Genomic DNA, 20,306 nt, shown 5'->3' with positions numbered 1-20,306 from the left:
TAGCACCAACGCTCAATGCTCATCAAGTTCTAGCAAGACTTCCTTATTTTTAAACACCACCTCATTTCAATAAAAGTCAACATGACATTTTCCTTCTTAATTACTTGTTGTACCTGCATGCGAACTTTTTGTGAATCATGTACAAGGACACCCAGATCCTGCTGTGCTAAAGCATTTGCAGTTTCGCTCAATTTAAATTACATTTTTGTTTTTTATTCTTCTTGCCAAAGTGAACAACCTCAGACTTTACAAGATAATGTTTGCCTCTTATGTCTCTTCACAACTTTTTGTATCTCCTTCACAGCTTACTTTCCTACCAGCCATTGGATCCAACACTGCCTTGAAGTTAAATTTGTCATTCCTGTTAAAATCATTGCATTACCTCATTCTGTCTATATTTGTTACCTTCTCCAGCTTCCTACAAACAACGTACTGGTTGAGTTCTGACCAGTTGAGCAATCCTCATTACTTTTACCCCACCATTGGCAGACATGCATTGCCATGGAACTGCCAATCTCTCCATCTCTCAGTCCTTTAAACCTACCTCCTCAGCTGAATATTTTCTCATCCATCCTATTATTTACCTCTTTGGCTCGGTGTCAATTTTGTCAGTTCTGTGAACTGCTTGGGAGATTTTAGTATGTCTTTATATATGAATGTTGCTGTCAGTCTGGAGTTGGTTAACCATGGAAGTGGTGAGGCATGCACAATATCGCAAATTACTATCAATTGGCCCATGAGATAGGAATATAATGAAACAAATCAATTCTGCAAAAATGGAATGTGAATATATTTTGAAACAAAGTATTATACCACAAAATACAATACTTACACTTCCAGCCCATAACTCATCTTTTTTCCCAGTCAACTTAAAATAAACAAATATTGAGTCTCCAGACTTGAAAGTAAGGAATCTACAGTCGTAACCAATGTAGTCCACTGTAGCCTTAACTCGACTAAGGTATCCTGTATAAACATCAAGAGCAGATTAGACCAAAACCTTAAAAAGACATAAAAGTCCCTTGTAGACCATAAATAGTTGTTTCTTTTGGTATATTAAAGATAACTCATTGTTTAAATTGTTAATTTTGTAATGTTCATGTTATTAATTTAGCAAACTTATTCCATTACATGGCCTATGATCACAAAATTAAAGTATTATTTTAATTTATTTATTTTATCTAAATTAAGCTCCATCTGCCATTCCTCACCCCATTTGCTCATATGATCAAGATCCAGTTGTAATCTGAGGTATCCTTCTTCGCTGTCCACTACATCTCCAATTTTGGTGTCATCTGCAAACTTACTAACTATATCTCCTAGGTTCACATCCAAATCATTTATATAAATGATGAAAAGAAGTGGACCCAGCACCAATCCCAGCACCAGCACCGTGGGCGGCACGGTGGCACAGTGGTTAGCACTGCTGCCTCACAGCGCCAGAGACCCGGGTTCAATTCCCACCTCAGGGGACTGACTGTGTGGAGTTTGCACGTTCTCCCCGTGTCTGCGTGGGTTTCCTCTGGGTGCTCCGGTTTCCTCCCACAGTCCAAAGATGTGCAGGTCAGGTGAATTGGCCATGCTAAATTGCCCGTAGTGTTAGGTAAGGGGTAGATGTAGGGGTATGGGTGGGTTACGCTTCGGCGGGGCAGTGTGGACTTGTTGGGCCGAAGGGCCTGTTTCCACACTGTAAGTAATCTAATCTAATCTAAAAAAAAGCCTTAACACAAGAAATCTTTATAGAGAAGTGAAGGTAGTCAATTTGTGTTGTCAGTACATGTGGGTGTACAAAACTAGGAAGCATAGTTGAATTTGTAGATGCAGCTTTGGCAGTACAAGTTATTTAGGGAGGCATTGGTGGATAGACAAATCTAGATATGTAACAGTAAAAAGGCACATTATGGAGGGAATGCAAATGTAAAGCATTAAACAGAGTTGAAAAAACATGGTAAAAAATAAATTACAAATAGCCTCACAACAGCCAAGTTCAGGTATGGGCATTTCTTATAATAGATTCGTTTCCCTACAGTATGGAAACAGGCCCTTCGGCCCAACTAGTCCACACGGACCTTCTGAAGAGTAACCCATCCAGACCCATTCCCCTACCTTATATTTACCCCTGACTAAAGCACCTAACGCAACAGGCAATTTAGCACAACCAATTCACCTGACCTGCACATCTTTGGATTGTGGGAGGAAACCAGAGGAAATCCACACAGACACAGGGAGAATGTGCAAACTCCACATAGACAGTTGCCCTGAGGCTGGAATCAAACCCAGGTCCCTGGTGCTGTGAGGCAGCAGTGCTAATCACTGAGCTGCCATGCTGTTCACTCTCTGGCTGAAGAAATTTCTCCTGATCTCCTTTCTAAAAGGCCTTCCCTTTACTCTAGGTGTGCCCTCGGGTCCTAGTCTCTCCTACCAATGGAAACATCTTCCCAACATCTACTCTGTCCAGGCCATTCTTCATTTATTTCACAGGAATGTGCGTATCACTGATAAAGCCAGAAATTGTTGGCCATCCCTAAATGGAGTTATTTAGTTGAGATATTTCAGGGGGCAGTTACAAATCAACCACATTACTGTGGTCCTTAGTCACGTGGAGGCCAGACCATGTATAAGACCACAAGACATAGGAGCAAAAATTAGGCCATTCAGTCCATTGAGTCTGCTCTGCCAAACAATCATGGCTGATATGTTTCTCAACCCCATTCTGCCACATTCTCCCTGAAATCCTTTATGCCCTTGACAATCAAAAACCTATCTATTTTGTCTTAAATATACTCAATGACCTGGTCTCCACAGGCTTCTGTGGCAGTGAATTCCATAGATTCCCCACTCTCTGGCTGAAGACATTTCTCCTTATCTCCATTCTAAAAGGTCTCCCCTTTACTCAAAGGGTCCTAGTCTCTCCTACCAATGGAAATATCTTCCCAACATCTACTCTGTCCAGGCCATTCAGTATTCTGTAAGTTTCAAATAGATCCCCCTCTCATCCTTCTAAACTCCATCGAGTATAGTTCCACAGTACTCAAATGTTCCTTATAGGTTAAACTTTTCATTCCTGGGACCATTTTCGTTAACCTCCTCTGAACCCACTCCAGGGCCAAGACATCCTTCCTGAGATGTGGGACCCAAAACTGCGCATAATATTCTAAATTTTATAGAGCCTCAGCATTACATCCCTGCTTTTACATTCAAATCCTCTCAAAATAAATGCCAACATTGCATTTGTCTTCCTAACTACTGACTCAACCTGCAAGTTTACCTTAAGAGAATCCTAGACTAGAACTCCCAAATCTCTTTGCACTTCATACTTCTGAATTTTCTCCCCACTTAGAAAATAGTCCATGCTTCTATTCTTCTTACTAAACTGCATGACCTCACACTTTCCCACATTGTATTCCATTTGCCCCTTCTTTGTGGACTCTCCTAACCCTGTCCAAGTCCTTCTGCAGCCTTCCCACCTCCCCAATGCTACCTGAGCCTCGAGCTATCTTTGTATCACCTGCAAACTTAGCCAGAATGCTAAGTTCCTTCATCTAGATCTTTAGTGAAGTTTCTTTCACTAAAGGATATTAGTGAACCAGATGGAATTTTGCAACAGTCAATCATTGTCACAAGTATAAAGACTAGCTTTAAATTGCAGATATATTGAATGAATTTATACTCCACCAGTAGCCATGATAGAATTTGAATGAGTAGTAGCCTGAGCCTCCAAATTACTTATTCACTAGCATTTCCACTCATCTCTTATAAACTTAAATGCCAACATATCTAAGCACTATATTGCAGCAACTAAAATAGTATACTGAACTCTAAAGCCAAAATAGTTATATGTAACCAAGCCCAGAGTATTAGAATCAGCCCTCACATAGATAATACATTTTCATTTGATTTCTCTCTCTCAATGCTATCTTAACTGCAGTGAACTCTTTATGTGTAAAATCAGGTTCTAGTCCTAAATTACAGCAAGATAGCAAGAGAAGTTTCAAGGAAACTCACCCTTGCTTGGAAAGAGAAACAAGTTCTTGCACCCTTAGTCTGACCTTCTGTTTTAGTCATCAAGGGACAAAAGCAGAGATTCAATCATGGGCATGATGCGGAGAAAATATTAGGAGCTGATCCCTAGCATCAGTGTTGTAGAATTCTGAACTTGAGTGTTGCAGACAATGGACACATTTGTTGAAGGTTTCAATCTTGCACAGATCAAAGCAATTCACTTGAAAAATCAATATACGGGGAAACAACATATATACTGTATGATAGGATATGCTGATTACTTCACAATTGGAATCTGATTGGTAAAGGCATTACTATGGAGAATGCACCAATTAGATGATGACTGACATTTAACTGCTACACGGCATTTAAATTTTGAAACAGTCACGTTGACATTGATTGGTCTAGGCTGTGCCTGAGCAAGGTAACAGAGAATGGCTATCATCTATATTTTTGAATTGGAACAGGTGTAGAGATGCACATTTGTTCTTTCAGTCTGCAAATAATAGGCCCCTGTATATTATGTATGTAGCTTTCAGTATGCACAGGTGTGCCACATTGTAATCTTGAATGACAATCTTAAATTGGGTTGTCAGCATAATTCTTTGCACACTAGAACTGCTTAACAAAAATGGTCCAATCAAAATTTAGATAAGACGTTTTGGGATTTGCAAGTATTGGAGCTGAAATTGGCTTACTATGTTTGTGTGATAGGCAGATTCTCTTTTTGGCTTGACTGCAGGATCCTGTGCTGAAACTTTTGAGAGATCCTATTTAGAGTAGACTGTATACTTTTTAGGATTAAGACCAAACGGTCTTGATCCCAGTCATGAGCTTGCACAATGCACGGTGGCTCAGTGATTAGGATTGCTGCCCCACTGCACTAGGATCACAGGTTCAATTCCAGCCTTGAGTGACTGTCTGTGTGGAGTTTGCACATTCTCCCCGTGTCTGTGTGGGTTTCCTCCCATAGTCCAAAGATGTGCATGTCAGATGAATTGACCATGCTAAATTGCCAAGACTGTTAGGTGCATTAGTCAGAGGGAAATGGATCTGGGTGGGTTACTCTTTGTAACCACTCTGAAGGGAATCTAATCTAATCTGATCAGGGGCATTAGCTAGCATGATAGCTCTGATGCAACCTGTTTCAGCATCAAGCTTGCAGAGTGGCCAAATGGCTCAGATCCTGTTTATAAGGATGCTGATAAAGGAAATCTTATCATACATGGAACTGTAGGAATCGCAATGCATTTATTGAGCAGAGAAGGTTGGGTTGCAATAGCCAGAGTTCTCAACTAAGCATTTTAGAAAAGGGAGCTCTCTGTTTTTAAAAATTCATCCATGGGACATGTGCCATGCTGGGCCCAGTTACTGCGCATCCATAGTTTCCTTAAAAAGGTGGGACTGAGCTGCCTTCTTGAACCTTTGCAGTCCATAAGGTGTAGGTATATCCACAATTCAGGGAAAGCTCTCTTCTGGCTAGAGTCATACCTGACACAAAGAAAGATGGCTGTGGTTGTTGAGGTCAGTCATCTTAGTCTTCAGTATTATTGTTGAAACTTTATCAGGACCCATAACCTTTGCAGTATCCAGTGCCTCCAGCCATTCTTGATATCATGTGAAGTGAATTGAATTGGTGAGGACTGGCACCAGTGATTTTGGGGATCATTGGAGGAGGCTGAGATGAATGATCCACTTGGGACTTCTGGCTGAAGATTCAGCATTATAATTGGCATTGATGTGCTGGGCTCCCCCATGATGGAGGATGAGGGTTTTTGTGGAGTCTCTTCCTCTAGTTAGTTGTTTAATTGTTCACCACTATTTCTGACTGGATGTGGCAGGACTGCAGAATGTAATCTGATCCTATGATTGTGTAATGGCTTAGCTCTGTCGATCAATTACAGCTAGGACTGTTTGCCATGCAAGTAGCCCTGTTTTTAGCTTCATCAAGTTGACCTCTCATTTTTAGGTATTCTTTGTGCTGCTTCTGTCATGCTCTCCAGCTCTCTTTATTGAATCAGGATTGATCCCCTGACTTGTTGGTAATAGTAGAGTGAGGGAATATGCTGAGCCATGAGGTTCAAGTTGTATCGGAGTGCGATTTGCTGCTGATGGCCCACAGTGCCAAATGGATGTTCGGTCTTCAGCTGCTCGATCAAACTCTATCCAATTTTGCACAGTGTTATGTCACCCAACACATTGGAGGTTATCCTCAGTGTAAGGGTTGGACTTTGTCTCCACAAGGGCAGTGGAGGTGATCTCTGAGGTTGTCACTCCTGCGTGATGGATAAATGATTCTTCAGTCGGCAAAGTGGTGAGGATGAGGTCAAGTATGTTTTTCTCTCTGACCATCTGCCATAGATCCAGTTTAACAGCTATGTCTTTCAGGACTTGACCAGCTCACTCAGTAGTGCTGCTGCCAAGCTACTTTTGGTAATGGACATTGAAAACCACAATGGTGCTCAACATGGACAAGTACTGATTTGTCAGATGAGAAAGGCGATATGTAGTAATCAGCAGGAGATTTTCTGGTCCATGTTTTATCTGATGCTGTGAGACTTCATAGAGGTCCAGAGTCAATGTTGAGGACTCCCAGGGCAATTCCCTCCTGACTGTTTATCACCATATCACCCAAGAGTCAGATCACCCAAGTTTGGGCATAAGACCTCAAATATTGGTTAGGATGTGATTCAGACTTGACAGGATTGAGTTTGCCATTGTCATTTCCAGTGTCAAGGTCAATGCCAGATGGTCCGACCAGGTTTGTTTATTTTTTAAGATCATTTTAGTGGTTGACACAACTGAATGCCTTCTTAGGCCAGTTTAGAGGGCAATTAAGAATTAACCACATTGCTGTGGGTCTGAAGTCACATATAGGCCAAACCAAATAAGCATAGGAGTTTCCTTTCCATTTTTACAATTGACTATGATTTTATTAGGCTTCTAATTGTTAGGCTTCTAATTCAAGATTTTATTGAATTCAGGTACCATGGCGGGATTCCATCCCAGGGTATTAAAACATTACCTATATCTCTGGCTTGCTAGTTCAGTGACAATACCACTATGCCATTGTCTCCCCAAATTTGCATATAGAAAGAACATGTACACATAACGTATATGTTACAACTCAACAAACAGTTGGCAGTAATTCTTTGGATCATTTATAAGGGCAATGCCTTGCAATCAGAGTAAAGCTACAGGTTCAAAATGTAAACAAAACTTGGCAGTTAATTGTCATTATCTTACAGGAACACTCTCCATGACAACCCGTTACTTTTCAGAGTCCACTTGCTAATTAGGACTCTCTTCTTATGAAAAATAAATGTTGTTTTCCTTTTCATTGCATTTCTTGTGAATTTTCCTGATGAGTACAAGATGAAAAGTTTGGACAAAACATGTTTTTGATTAGAAATAGTCAAGTCTTTGACTTTTAGACCAGTCCTCCTCTAACTTGTTCCCACATGACTGCAGTTTGAAGCATGAAACTTGTCTTGACCCTTCAGTACACCTTTGAGAGTTCAGGGACATGTTATGAGAGTACAGCTCAAAATTTCAGCTCATGACTCCACTGAGGGGGGGGGGGGGCACAAGCCACATTATGGGAATCTCTGTCTTAGACACTGAAAGGAGACAGCAAAGTGGCATATTAATGATTCCTAAGGGCTTTTGACCGGGTAAGTGCTGAGAGAATGTTTCCCTTCATTGGGAGTGTCTCAGACCAGAGGACATGGTCTCAGAATAAGTGGGCACCAACTTAAGACTCAGTAGGAATTTCTTCTCTCAGAGGATTGAGGGTGTTTGGAATTCGTTGCCACATGGAGCTGTGGGGGCAATGGCCTGATGTATATTTAAAGCTGATTTTTAATCAAGGGTTATGGGAAAACTGCAGGAAAGTACATGTGAGGCAAGTCAGAACAGCCCTGATCTTGTTGAATGGTGGAGCAGGCTTGAGGGACTCAACCAGCGGACTCCAGTTCCTACTTTTTACTGTCTTATATATGTGGTATATAAAAAGATAGTTCTATTCCTAATTGAACTAAACAAAATTGGGCAGAGACCAAAGCACAAATTCAAATCAATTTGAATTCAAATCAATAAAAGGTAAATTTAATGAGGAAGAAGCCAGTAATACTTGTAAATGAACATCCTGGTGGCAATGGAATTTAATTTTAAACTTGTTTTTACCCTTCTGCTTCGTTATTGACTCAAATAGAACACATATAAGAGAAGCTCGGTCAGAAATTTTGTCATGACCTCCCCTTTATAATATGGACGCGAACTGTCACGCGGTATTTCTTGCCGGAAGCTTCTAAAATTTATCTAGTGGCTTTCAAATTTCTATCAATCTTGGAAATCAAACGTCTTATTTTGATTTAACATCGACTGTACAGTAGATCACTTACTTTCACATTCAGGATCTCCACATATTTTTAGGTCAGACAGTTTTGAACACTTGTGATATGGGATGAACTGTAGAAGCAGTAAGACTAGGATGGTGAATGCGGCAGATTGCGCCATGTCTGTCCAATCTTCTTTCCTGGCGTCGGGCGACAGAAGCTGGAGGTAAATCACTCAGCAGCACTGAAATCGAGAAAAGAAAACTTTCTTCCACAGACAGCAGGGTACCCCCAACAATGCTATCACTTGCTGTCCTTCAAATAGCGAGCTCTCTTTTTAAAAAAAAATTGGAAACGTAAATTGCGATGTGTCCTTGGACTGTAGCTCACTAAAGAGCTTAATGATTAACCCTGTAGAAATTGATCAAGTAAATCATCAAACCTGGAACATGGAGTATCTGAAATCAGAAATACACCGAGTGATTTGTCCAGTTCAACAGCGTCCTGGTCCTTAACGTTACGCATCGCTTCAAAATAACACTTAACGACCCATGATTTATTCTGCTCTTCACTTAGCTCTTGCTTTTTAAAACTGTTTGGACATTCCCCTTGCAGATTACAAAAATGGTTATAAAAATAATTTTTAAAAATCACAGCGTTAAGGTTTCTTCAGTTTCGCTGCCGTTTTTCCAAATCTGATGGAAGCTGAGCGCACATAACTGAATCTACACAACTTTAAAATGAAAATACAAGCCGGAGGGCAAATTTGAGAGAAAATAACATTAATTCGGTCACTAAATGCCTCAAGATTAAACAAGGTTTTTAGAACCGCATCAAAAACTAACTGGTAGGCACAACTTTCTCATCACCATCGACTCAGTGGACTTTCCAGTATTATTTTCCACGGCGGAAAGATAGTTATTTACAGAAAAAACGATCAACCATAACCTTGGACCCAACAATTGCGTCGTGTCCAGTCACACGTTAGCCTGCCCATTAATTATCTTTCCAAATTGAGAAATCTGTGCCTGAAAGAGCTCCTGGTTAAATTGTTGTACGCTAACAATAGACACACACCTGAACGTTTCCAGTAAGCAGCAACATTGATCTATTGATCTATTTCAAGTCATTTACTTTCTGAACAGTTCCTGCAACTATTCTCATACAGAGAGATTAAAATTCAAACTAAAATATACAAAGTAAGATAGTCCTGGAAAATGAGCTTGTTCAGTATATTTGACAATGGTTTATGCTGGGTTCTACTCGTCACGGTTGAGAATGCTATTTTTCAAGTGGACTTTTAGCCCTGTGCGAATAAGCCAATCAGAGGAGGGCTGTGTCTCGAACTCTTGTTCTTGCCTGTGAACATTCAGGTTGGGCGAGTATGGATCTGGGAGGAGCATCAGTACGTGGTGCAGATCAGGGCTGATACCATTGTATCCACACATTATAATGTGATCTCCTCAACACGGGGGAGACGAAATGTAAACTATTTGCATCCTGCCTGCAGAAATGACACTGAGCTTCCGTTTGCCTGCCACTTTAACACACCTGCATGGTCCCTGGCCAACATTTCTGTCTTGGAGCTGCTGTAGTGCTCAACAGCAGCATCTCATTTTCCATTTGGGGACCCTGAAGTCTTCAGGACTCAATGTCAAGTTCAATAATTATAAGGCCTCAACACTTTTTCCCAAGTCCTTTCCCCAGATCCAACACATCAGCTCTTGTCATCACATGGGCTGCTACCACAGCCAATATATGGTCAGCTACTAAGGCCTCCATTAGAAGCTATTGATTCGCCAGGAGGGAAAGCAAATTCATGTTGAATCAGTAACACTGGTGAAAATGATAATAATTTCCATACAGAAATCTGCAGGAGAAAATGAAACTTGTGAGAAATCTTTTGTATTTAATATTTTCACCATGGGTAATTGATTGGTTTATATTTGAAGAGCATGTCACTCCAACTTTATCCAAAAGAGCCTAGAATTAGAAAGATTGCTATCCTGAGAAATATTGATTCAGCTCTGAACGTACAGTGAGCAAAGATTGGGCCTTCCTTCTGAAAGTTCATGGAATCAAAATTATTATTACAGGGTTTTGATAGAAAATATGTGCCTTTCCAATTGCATAAAGTGCATTTAAATTGTGCTGTGATAAAGGGCTCTTGTCTAGTTGAGACTGTTCCTAAGTCACCTGTTAAAAATATTGATTTTATATTGGGAAATGATTTAGCAAACAATACAATTTTCCATTATCTAGGAAAGCATTCCACAATTCTGAAAGTTGTTTCTGTGAGTATAAACTCTCCTTATTTGTAATCCAGATTAAAAATAAACTCATGCAAAAGCATTGATGAGTGTCCACATCAGTAATAGAGAGTAAGGAAGATATATAAATGCTTGCCAAGTTGCCTAATAAGGGCTTTCACTGGTGAGGACTGAGACCACAAAGTGGGATTGAAAGGCCAATGACAACTAACATCAAATAAAGAGTGATTGCCAATGTAAAATATAGGACACAACAGCAGGAATCCAAACAAGTCAGGAAGTTCCCAAAAGACTGTTTAATATCCAAAAATGATTGAACAAATGAGGTTTATGAATTGTGGGAGAGACAAAAAAATTTGGAATGGAAAATATAAGTCCAAATCAAGAATGTTGTGAACATCACTCAGAAGTAATTAAACCAGGAACATTCAAAATAGGCTCAAGAGAAAATGAAAGATTTCACTGTTCAGAACTCGAATCCAACCAGAATATAAACTCTTCTATTTGAACATGAAAAATATCTCATACAAAAATCATTCTTGAAACAACAAAAAGAGATGTGAATAAGAAGTGATATGACATTTTGTCTGTGTTGTTTTAAAATGAGAATTTACTCATTTAAAAACAAATAGAAGTGTTTTGTATTCCTGCCAGTTGTGTGTGATTGGGGTGTCAGCTTCATACTTAGCCAGGAATTCCTGCTAACTTTTCCAGGCAGCTATTCACTAAGTCAAAACCTTCAAAGTCGCTAGCTCTAGATGTTGGGAACTTTTTGGAGGGTTCCAGGTGCTGGGTAATTGTCCACCAGAGTTTAAACTTCCTAGGCAAATTCCCTGTAAACTGTATTCTGTAATATTTTGTTCTATATTATGTATAGTATATAGTATTCTATTCTACAATAATATGTGAACAAAATAGTTTATTGGAACTCCTGACATCAGACAAATAGTCATTCTTAGGTTAGATATGTTTCAGACTCAGTGTAGTCTTGTGTAATAGAGCAGCCTCAAGAGATTAACTTTTGAAAAAATTAATAAAGTAAATTTCAATAGAACTTGTTGCTTTTAAAGTATCATACAGAGTCACAGTCATAGAGGTCCACAGCATGGAAAAACACCCTTTAGCCCATTAAGCCTGTGCCAGTCAAAAACTACCATTTAACTATTCTAAACCCATTTCCAGCACTTGGCCCATAGCCTTTTCAATTACATTATACTTAGATGGAAGTAACTCAACCACTCTATGGGACTGGCTTTCTTGTGTTAATTTCAGATGATTTTTACATATTATAATAACTTGTTTGGATTTTTGATTTTTGAATTTTGAACTTGTGGCTATATGGGTTTTCTGTGTGTCTAAAGGGTGTGCCTGAGAGAGATTGTTTGGGGAAGCTAAAAGGAAGTTTTTAAGAACAAATAAAGTAAACAGTAGGGCATGAGGTTTTTAAGGTAAAAACAATGACTGCAGATGCTGGAAAGCAAATACTGGATTAGTGGTGCTGGAAGAGCACAGCAGTTCAGGCAGCATCCAACGAGCAGCGAAATCGACGTTTTGGGCAAAAGCCCTTCATCAGGAATGAAGGGCTTTTGCCCGAAACGTCGATTTCGCTGCTCGTTGGATGCTGCCTGAACTGCTGTGCTCTTCCAGCACCACTAATCCAGTACATGAGGAGAAACGGAATGGTTTTTTTTACCACGTGACATCTTTACACACACATTTTACGTAGTTTGGTTCATCCTGTCTTTACGTCTTGCATTATAACCTATTTTATTATTAAATGTAAATCTAAAGCATTGTGCATTTGTATTTCAATGAAATACCACCTCCTAAAAAGCATAAGAAACTCTCAACAAAATATGTTCTATCAACCCAGGTTTCAACTTGGCAACTGATTTGTCCAGTAATAACATCAACTAGGAGAAAGTGAGGACTGCGGATGCTGGTGACCAGAGTTGAAAAGTGTGGCGCTGGAAAAGCGCAGCAGGCCAGGCAGCATCCGAGGAGCAGGAGTATCAATGTTTCGGGCATAAGCCCTTCTTCAGGAATGAGGCTGGTGTGCTAAGCGAGCTGAGATAAAAGTTGGGGGGGGGGGGGGGGAAGGAGGAATTTGGGGAAGGGGCGCTGGGAATATGATAGGTGGAAGGAGGTGAGGGTGAGGGTAATAGGCCGGACAGGGGGTGGGGGTGGGGGTGGAGAGGTCGGGAAGAAGATTGCAGGTCAAGAGGGCGGTGCTGAGTACGGGGGTTGGGACTGAGCTCCTCATTTCCCCTTCCCCCACCTTATCTCAGCCAGATCCTGGCCACACGCGCTTGGAGGAAGAACGCCTCATCTTCCGCCTAGGAACCCTCTAAACACACGGGATGAATGTAGATTTCTCCAGCTTCCTCATTTCCCCTCCCCCCACTTTATCTCAGTCCCAACCCCCGTATTTTTGACATCATTGGATTTAAGAGGGGTCTGTGTCATCCCTTCCAAAGCAACAGTAATGTGGGGGCATTGGACACCATTCTGAATTGAGGTGGTTTATTGCATTGGAAACTGGAAGATGGCCTTGAATGTTTTTAAGAGATTTCTGGAGGTGGGAACGTATAACTGAATTCTTTGAAATTTTTGAAATGAAGGTAAACTGAGAGATGCAAACTAATTGAAGGCAGCAGTAAAAGGAGATCTTGTAAAGATTCAACATTTAGAACGGGAAGAAAGGAAACAAGAAATTGGGATATCACAACTGGAATTCACTAAGTTACAGTTAGAAAGTACTTGTGAATTAGAGAAGAGTGGTACACAGAGACTAAAGGACATAAGAGTTAAGAAAACTTGAAATGAAAAAGGAGAAAAAAAATGGAATTTGAACTCCAGCGAGAGGGAAATTAGAGACCATGAGCTGTCTATGGACCATCTGAGAGCAAAGAAGAATAGAAGAGGTACAGGTACAGGTACAGGTTTAAGAGAACAGATAGGTGGACACTGACAATATGAAAAAAACAGGCTAACACCAATAAGTGATATAAAGGAAGTGACACGGTTCCATTGTAAGAAGACTGGACATACCAAAGCCAATTGCTGGAGGTTAAATAGGAGAGCAATTACAGTGGTAGGAATGTCAATGATATATTCTGTAATGGGGGTTGGTGGGTGGAGGTGATGGAGAACTGCATGCGTGGGCTGGGGGGGAAGGGTCAGGAAAGGAAGTAGATAATAAATTTGCAATAGTAGTTTCAAGAAAGTATGTTTTGTTATAAGGCAAGAAGGGAGAAAAAGTTTTGTTAAGACATTAAGGTCAATATATATCAAGTTGGGCCACATATCAGCCATCATCCCATTGATGGCTTAAGTCAGTCATGACAATTTTATTTCTAATAGTGATGAGAATCATCTTATTGGAGGTTCTGATCATGTCACCTCAAAAGAAATTATTTTATGCTTCAAATCAAGGAGGTAAAGATATTAAACATCTGGGCGAGTCAGTCACTAATGTTGGCTGAAAGTACTATATGTCACCCAGTGTGGTTCATGAAGGAAAAATAAAGATTAATTGGAGGTGTGCCTGGGGGTTATAAACCAGTTTCATAAAGAACGGAATTAAAGAATGACCTGGTGAATTGGTAAGTTGTAGTACAGTTAGCAAAACAAATAATGATACAAGAAATTGACTTTATTTTGGGAAATGATGTTGCAGGTTCAAGAATATTATTCAAATTATTCATCTTTATTCATCAAATAAAGACAGGCAAAAAAAAATGGGAACCTATAGTCTAGTTAATTTGATCTCTGTAGTGGGAAAGTTGGAATCTATCAAAAAGGGAATAACTAAACACTTGGCAAAAACAAGGCTCAATTCACCAGTATCAGCACAAATTCATGACGGGCAAATCGTGCTTCACAAACTCGCTGGAGTTCTTTAAGGATGTAACCAGCAAGGTAAATAATGGGGATCTGGTGAATGTAGTGCATCTAGACTTCCAGAAGGCATTTGAAAAGGCGCTGCATAAAAGACTGATTAGATCCCAGGGGGTTGAATGTTGGTTGAACAGAGGATCAATTGTCTGACAGAAAGCAGAGAATCGAATAAATTAGTCCTTCTCTGGATAGTGACATGGAACTAGTGAGGTGCTGCAGGGTTCAGTTCTCAGACCCCAACTACTTACAATCTATATAAATGATCTGCAAGCAAGGACAAAGTGTAACATAAAAAATGTGCAGATTATAATAAAATAGATGGGAAAGCAAGCTATAATGAGTAGATAGAGTTTACAGATGGATATTGATAGCCGAGGAGAACAAGCCAGAATCTGGCAGATACAGTTTAATGTGCATAAGTGTCAGGTTGTCCATGTTGGCTGGACAAACAAGAGGGCAAATTATTATTTCAAGGGGAAGCAGATTCAAAGTGCATCAGTGCAGAGGGATAAGAATGTCTTTGTGCATGAATCACAGAAATTGAGTTTGCATGTGCAGCATATAATAAAAAAGGCAAATAGAATCCTGTCATTTATTGCAAAAGGACTGGATTATAAAACTAAAGAAGTGCTGTTGCAATTATATAAAGGTGTTGGTGAGATCACACCTGGAGTAGTGTGCAGCTTTGATCTCCTTACTTGAGGAAGGATGTGGTGGCACTGGAGACAGTTCAGAGGACGTTCGCCAGATTGATTCCAAGGACGAAAGCGCTGTCGTACAAGAAACAGTTGAATCACTTAGGCTTGTACTTGCTGGAGTTCAGAAGAATGAAGGGGGTTCTGATTGAGCTTATTAAATGCTAAAAGAGATTGATAAGGGAGATGTTGAATAGAGGTTTTCCCTTATGGGACAGTCTTGAACAAGAGGTCATAGACTGAGAGTGAGAGGAGGTAGGTTTAAAACTGAAATGAGGGAAAACTACCTCAGAGGGCTGTGAATCTGTAGAATTCACTGCCCCAGAATGTAACGAAGATAGAATCAATCAACAAATTCAATAAAGAAATAGACGTTTCTGTTGAAAAGCAGGATAAAGGGCTATGGGCAGCAAGCAGGTGAAACCAGGATAAAATCAGCCCATGATATGTTAAATAGCAAAGTGGGCTGTAAGGGCTGAATTGCTTGATCCCACTTCTAATTCCTATGCAATACTGTCTTCACCAACTAGTGGCGATAGAACTAGACTGTTATAAGAGGAACATCTGGTTTGTTTCCTGACTGTATTGTGACTAGATCAGAAGGCCATAAAATTAAACAAGAAAAAGTGTTTTATGAAACAAAGATAATTTAGAAATTAAATTACTGGATCCAAATATTGACAATTTAACTATCTTCATCCTTTTTAAACAGAATGCTCAGCCCATCTTCTTTGTTAGAAATACAACAAATTAAACACATTATAGTAAACAGCCTACTCAGGGAATGGATCAGAAACACGACCTGAATGTTAATATTTGGAAGACCAGATCTTAATGAGAAAATGAAGACCATCTCAAATGTCCGGTGATGAGGAATGGACAGTGATCCATCAAGAAACTCTCACTGGCATTTGAATATGATAAAGAGATTCTGTTAGGATTAGACAGCGTGTTTTGAAATTTTAACTATAACATGTAAATAGTTTGTTCTATATTGTCTTCATTTCATTTGCATAATAAACTTGTTTTATTGTTAAAATCAATACACAATACTGCAGATATGGGTTTAAGTGAAACACCATCGCCTTAAAACCAAAAAAAAAATTGAAACATGATCTATCAGACAGATTTCACTCTACGATCTAACTTATCCACTAATAGCATCAGTCAGGGTCATTGCAATATAAACTGTCAATAGTACTGCAAGCAACTTTTAAAGTGCCCTTAGTTCATTATAGCTTGAAAGAAACATTGCATATTGTGCTAAAATAGATCTGTGTGCTTTGCAATTTAGTGAAGTATGGGCTTTGTTCCAGCTTGCTTAATTTTATGTCTTAACAAGTGTACAATGGGTAGAGCAAAGGAAACCTTTTCCATCCTGGTTCGCTGAAAGAGTAACTCAGCTCGTCACACTTTCTTGGACTCTGGCAAATATTTTCTCTTCAACCAATGATCCCCATTCCATTTGAAAAGCTACAACTGAATCTTCCTCCATTACACTGCATTCCAAATGTAACAACTTGTTGCATAAAATATACTTTACCTAACATTAAATTTGGTTCTTTTCTAATTCGCTTTAAATCAGTGACCCCTGGTTTTCAAATCTTCTACCCATGTGAAGAATGTCTAATTAATCAGGACTTGCCTTCAAACAATTTCTTTGTTTAATTCACTGCTGTCCACTCGATTGTGAATCCAGGATAATATAATCATTTCTAAAAGCTTTACCACCATGAAGATTAAATCATTATGTTGTTACTACTCCAATATCTTTTGAACAAGGGTGCAAACGTAAATTCTCCAGATCTCAGACACCTCCTTTTCATAGGATTGGAAGATTATAAATAATGCCTCTGCATTTTCTCATTTTCTGTGTATGCTGCAATGCATCTGATCCAGTCCTGGTGGCTTACCAACTTCAAACATTGTCTTCTTTAGTATTTTTAAGGCCTTCCTGTATCTGTAGAATACTAGAATAACTTAGGCATCTACAGCTCTCCCTCCGTTAGAATGATTCCTACAGTTGTTTTCAAAATCCTGATCACCGATGAACTCTGTTCACCCTCAGGCCAACAAACTGCCACATTTTATAAAAAGTTTTTGTCAGATGCTTATTTGTCCTGAGAGAATCGTATCAAAGGCTTGCTGAAAGACCAAAGAAGCAATATCAAGAGGAATTCTCTTTTATCTTTCATCCTTAAAACTGAGTCAAGACTCAAGACACTGGGCCATAATTTTCTGCAGTACATCATCTTTGCCTGTTTAATAACAATGACATTGAGCCCAAAGTTTCCATAAATGAGAGGTAATTTCACAGCAAGTGAAGGAGCAGATCTGTGACTTGAGTGAATTCTGCAAAAGCTGCATACTTGCACTTGACTGGGCAAGGATGTATTATAAAATGGTACAAGGACTTTGGGGAGGAAAAGAAAGTAACAAAATTAATCTCTCTGCTAATATCTAATTTGGCAGAGAGAAAAGTAAATATCGTACCGGGTAAAAACATAAAAGTGATTAGACTAAAACGCCTAACAGTTAAAACCTGAAGATATTCCTTGGCAATATTTTTTCAAGAATCTTGAAATATGGGCATCTCTGGCTCTCAGCATTTGTTCCACATTCTTATTTGCTCTAAAGGCAGTAGAAGAAACTTAGAAGCAGTAGCAGTAGGCTATTCTGCCCCTTGATCCTATTCTGCCCCTTGATCCTATTCTGACATCCTTGATCAGTTTGACAGGTTTCATTAATAGGTGCAAAAGAGTATAAGGCAGGGTTATGATGAATCTCAAAGACACTGATTAGACCTCAGCTGGAGTATTATGTATAATTCTTGGCAGCACACTATAGGAAGGAATGTGAACACACTGGAAAGAATGCAGAAAAGGTTTATTATTATTGATTATGGTTCCATGGCTGAGATTTCTGAGGTTTTCAGAATCATGTGGGGTCTGAACAAAGTTTCTAGGGAGAAACAGTTCCTCCTGGAAGTGGATCAACCAGATTTCATAGCTTAAGATGTTTTCTAAAGAAGCAAACAAATGTTGAACAAAATACACTTTTTATACAAGTGAAAGCTATAACACTGACATTTATGTGGAAAGTTGCCAGGTAGGTCCTGTACACAAAAAGCCAAGTGAATCCAATCCAGCCAATCACCACACCATCAGTCTACTTTTGATTGTCAACAGTGCTATCAAACAGCACCACTGATAGGAATAATCTGCACTGTGATGCCCAGTTTGTGTTCCGTTAGGGCCACTTAGCTTCTAACTTCAGTACAGCCTTGGCTCAAGCATAGTCAGAAAGAGCTGAGTTTCAGAGATGAACAGAGTGCCCACCATTCTCCTTTACAGCTCCTCTTGGGAGACTCAACAAATTATGTCACAAGATTAATTTGCAAGAAAGCAACCAGTAATACATGGCTTTTAATTTGTGTACTCAATATTTTTTCCCAACTTTTAATTGACAGAGGATTTATTTCTTAGAACTTGTCTATCCCACTTACCAATATAAAGTCAACACAGCAAATCAATGTAAAACAGAAATAGGTGGTGGTGGGCATTTGGCCACTTCAGCCTGCTCTGCCATTCATCAAGCAGACAGGAAGGAGGCTGGAAGAACACAGCGAGCCAGGCAATATTAGGAGGTGGAGAAGTCATTGTTTTGGGTGTAACCCTTCTTCAGGACTGGGGGTGGGTGTAAGGGAAGCTGCAGATAAAGGTGACAGGAGCAGGGTGAAGTGGGGCTAGGTAAAGACAGGCAGAGAGTACGACCTGGTTTGTCCTCCCAATGCTGCCTGGCTGCGTGTTCTTCCAGCCTCCTGTCGGTCTACTTGGGATTGCAGCATCTGCAGTGTTTTTGTCTTGAACCATTCATTATGATCATAGCCAATCATCTGACCCAATAGCCAGTTCCTCCTTTTTCCCTATAAATATGTTTTATATTTCAAAAGATTAAATCAACAAAAGTCAGTGTATAAGCTATTACTGTAAGAAAATATATGATAAGCAATTAGTTTCCCTCAGCAATTTATTTTAGATGGTTAAGTACAATTTCTTAACAAAGTTTCAGTCTTCCAGTAAACAAAGACCTCTTTGTAGGATTAGCTACAGGGTCAAAGCCGCACTCAAAAAAAAAAGCCTCAAATCTTCATACATAATATGCACCAGGTTTTACCAAGTAATTGAGTTTCCCTCTTTATGGAAGCATGTTGGGTAGTTTCAAATCTTCAATCTAACACAATGTCAACATGATATTGGATCACAAAAATCAAGAAAATTGACAGTTAGAGTCAGAGTTGCACAACACAGAAAGAGACCCTTCGGTCCAACTCGTCTATACCAACCAGATATCCTAAATTAATGTAGCCCCATTTGCCAGTATTTGGCCCATATCCCTCTAAACCCTTCCTATTCTTATAACCATCTAAATGCCTTTTAAAAGTTGGTAACTGTACCAGCCTTTACCACTTCCTCTGGCAGCTCATTTCAGACATACACCAACTGCTGTGTGAAAACAATTGCCCCTTAGGTCTCTCATAAATCTTTTTCCTCTCATCTTAAATCTATGTCCTCTAGTTTTGGACTCCCTTACCCTGGGGAAAAGACTTGGCTATTCACCCTATCCATGCCACTCATGATTTTATAAACCTCAATAAGGTCACCCCTCAGCCTCCAACACTCCAGTGAAAATGGCCCCAGTCTCTTCAGCCTCTCTATAGCTTAGGCCCTCTACTCCTTGTAAATCTTTTCTGAACCCTTTCAAGTTTCATAACATCCTTTCTGTTGCAGGGAGTCAAGAACTGCAAGCAGTACTCCGAAAGTGACCTATCCAATGCCTTCTACAGCCACATGACCTCCCAATTCCTATACTCAAAGCACGAACCACTAAAAGGCAAGCTTACCAAACACTTTTTTCACTTTAGGGTGTAGGTTTGCTCACTGAGCTGTAGGTTTGATTTCTAGCCATTTCATTACCTGGCTAGGTAACATCATCAGTGGCAACCTCCAAGTGAAGCGAAGCTGTTGTCTCCTGCTTTCTATTTATATCTTTCTCCTGGATCGGGTTCCTGGGGTTTGTGGTGATGTCAATACCTGTTTGTT

The 20,306-nt window shown here is 39.7% G+C and overlaps 1 protein-coding gene across 6 annotated transcripts in view; it reads right to left on the bottom strand.

Annotated features, from left to right (window-relative positions):
* The window catches only part of mia2 (MIA SH3 domain ER export factor 2), a 66,366-nt gene extending 57,662 nt beyond the window's left edge, over positions 1–8,704 (bottom strand). The window contains exons 1-2 of one of the 6 annotated variants that reach the window (XR_011960455.1): positions 8,406–8,689; positions 833–966 (exon numbers count right to left, since the gene is read on the bottom strand). Coding sequence is in view for 5 of the 6 variants with exons in the window: in XM_072568867.1 (XP_072424968.1) it covers positions 833–966; positions 8,406–8,520 (249 nt within the window). In the remaining variant the exon portion in view is untranslated. Of the gene's footprint in view, positions 1–832; positions 967–8,405 lie in introns of all 6 variants that reach the window. The other 5 variants (XM_072568867.1, XM_072568866.1, XM_072568864.1 and 2 more) reach the window with 5 other exon arrangements.
* Between the last annotated feature and the right edge of the window lie 11,602 nt (positions 8,705–20,306).

This window comes from Chiloscyllium punctatum, chromosome 4, assembly GCF_047496795.1.
Source record: "Chiloscyllium punctatum isolate Juve2018m chromosome 4, sChiPun1.3, whole genome shotgun sequence".
Classification (NCBI taxonomy): Eukaryota; Metazoa; Chordata; class Chondrichthyes; order Orectolobiformes; family Hemiscylliidae; genus Chiloscyllium; species Chiloscyllium punctatum.
This window is presented reverse-complemented; position numbering and strand designations above follow the sequence as displayed.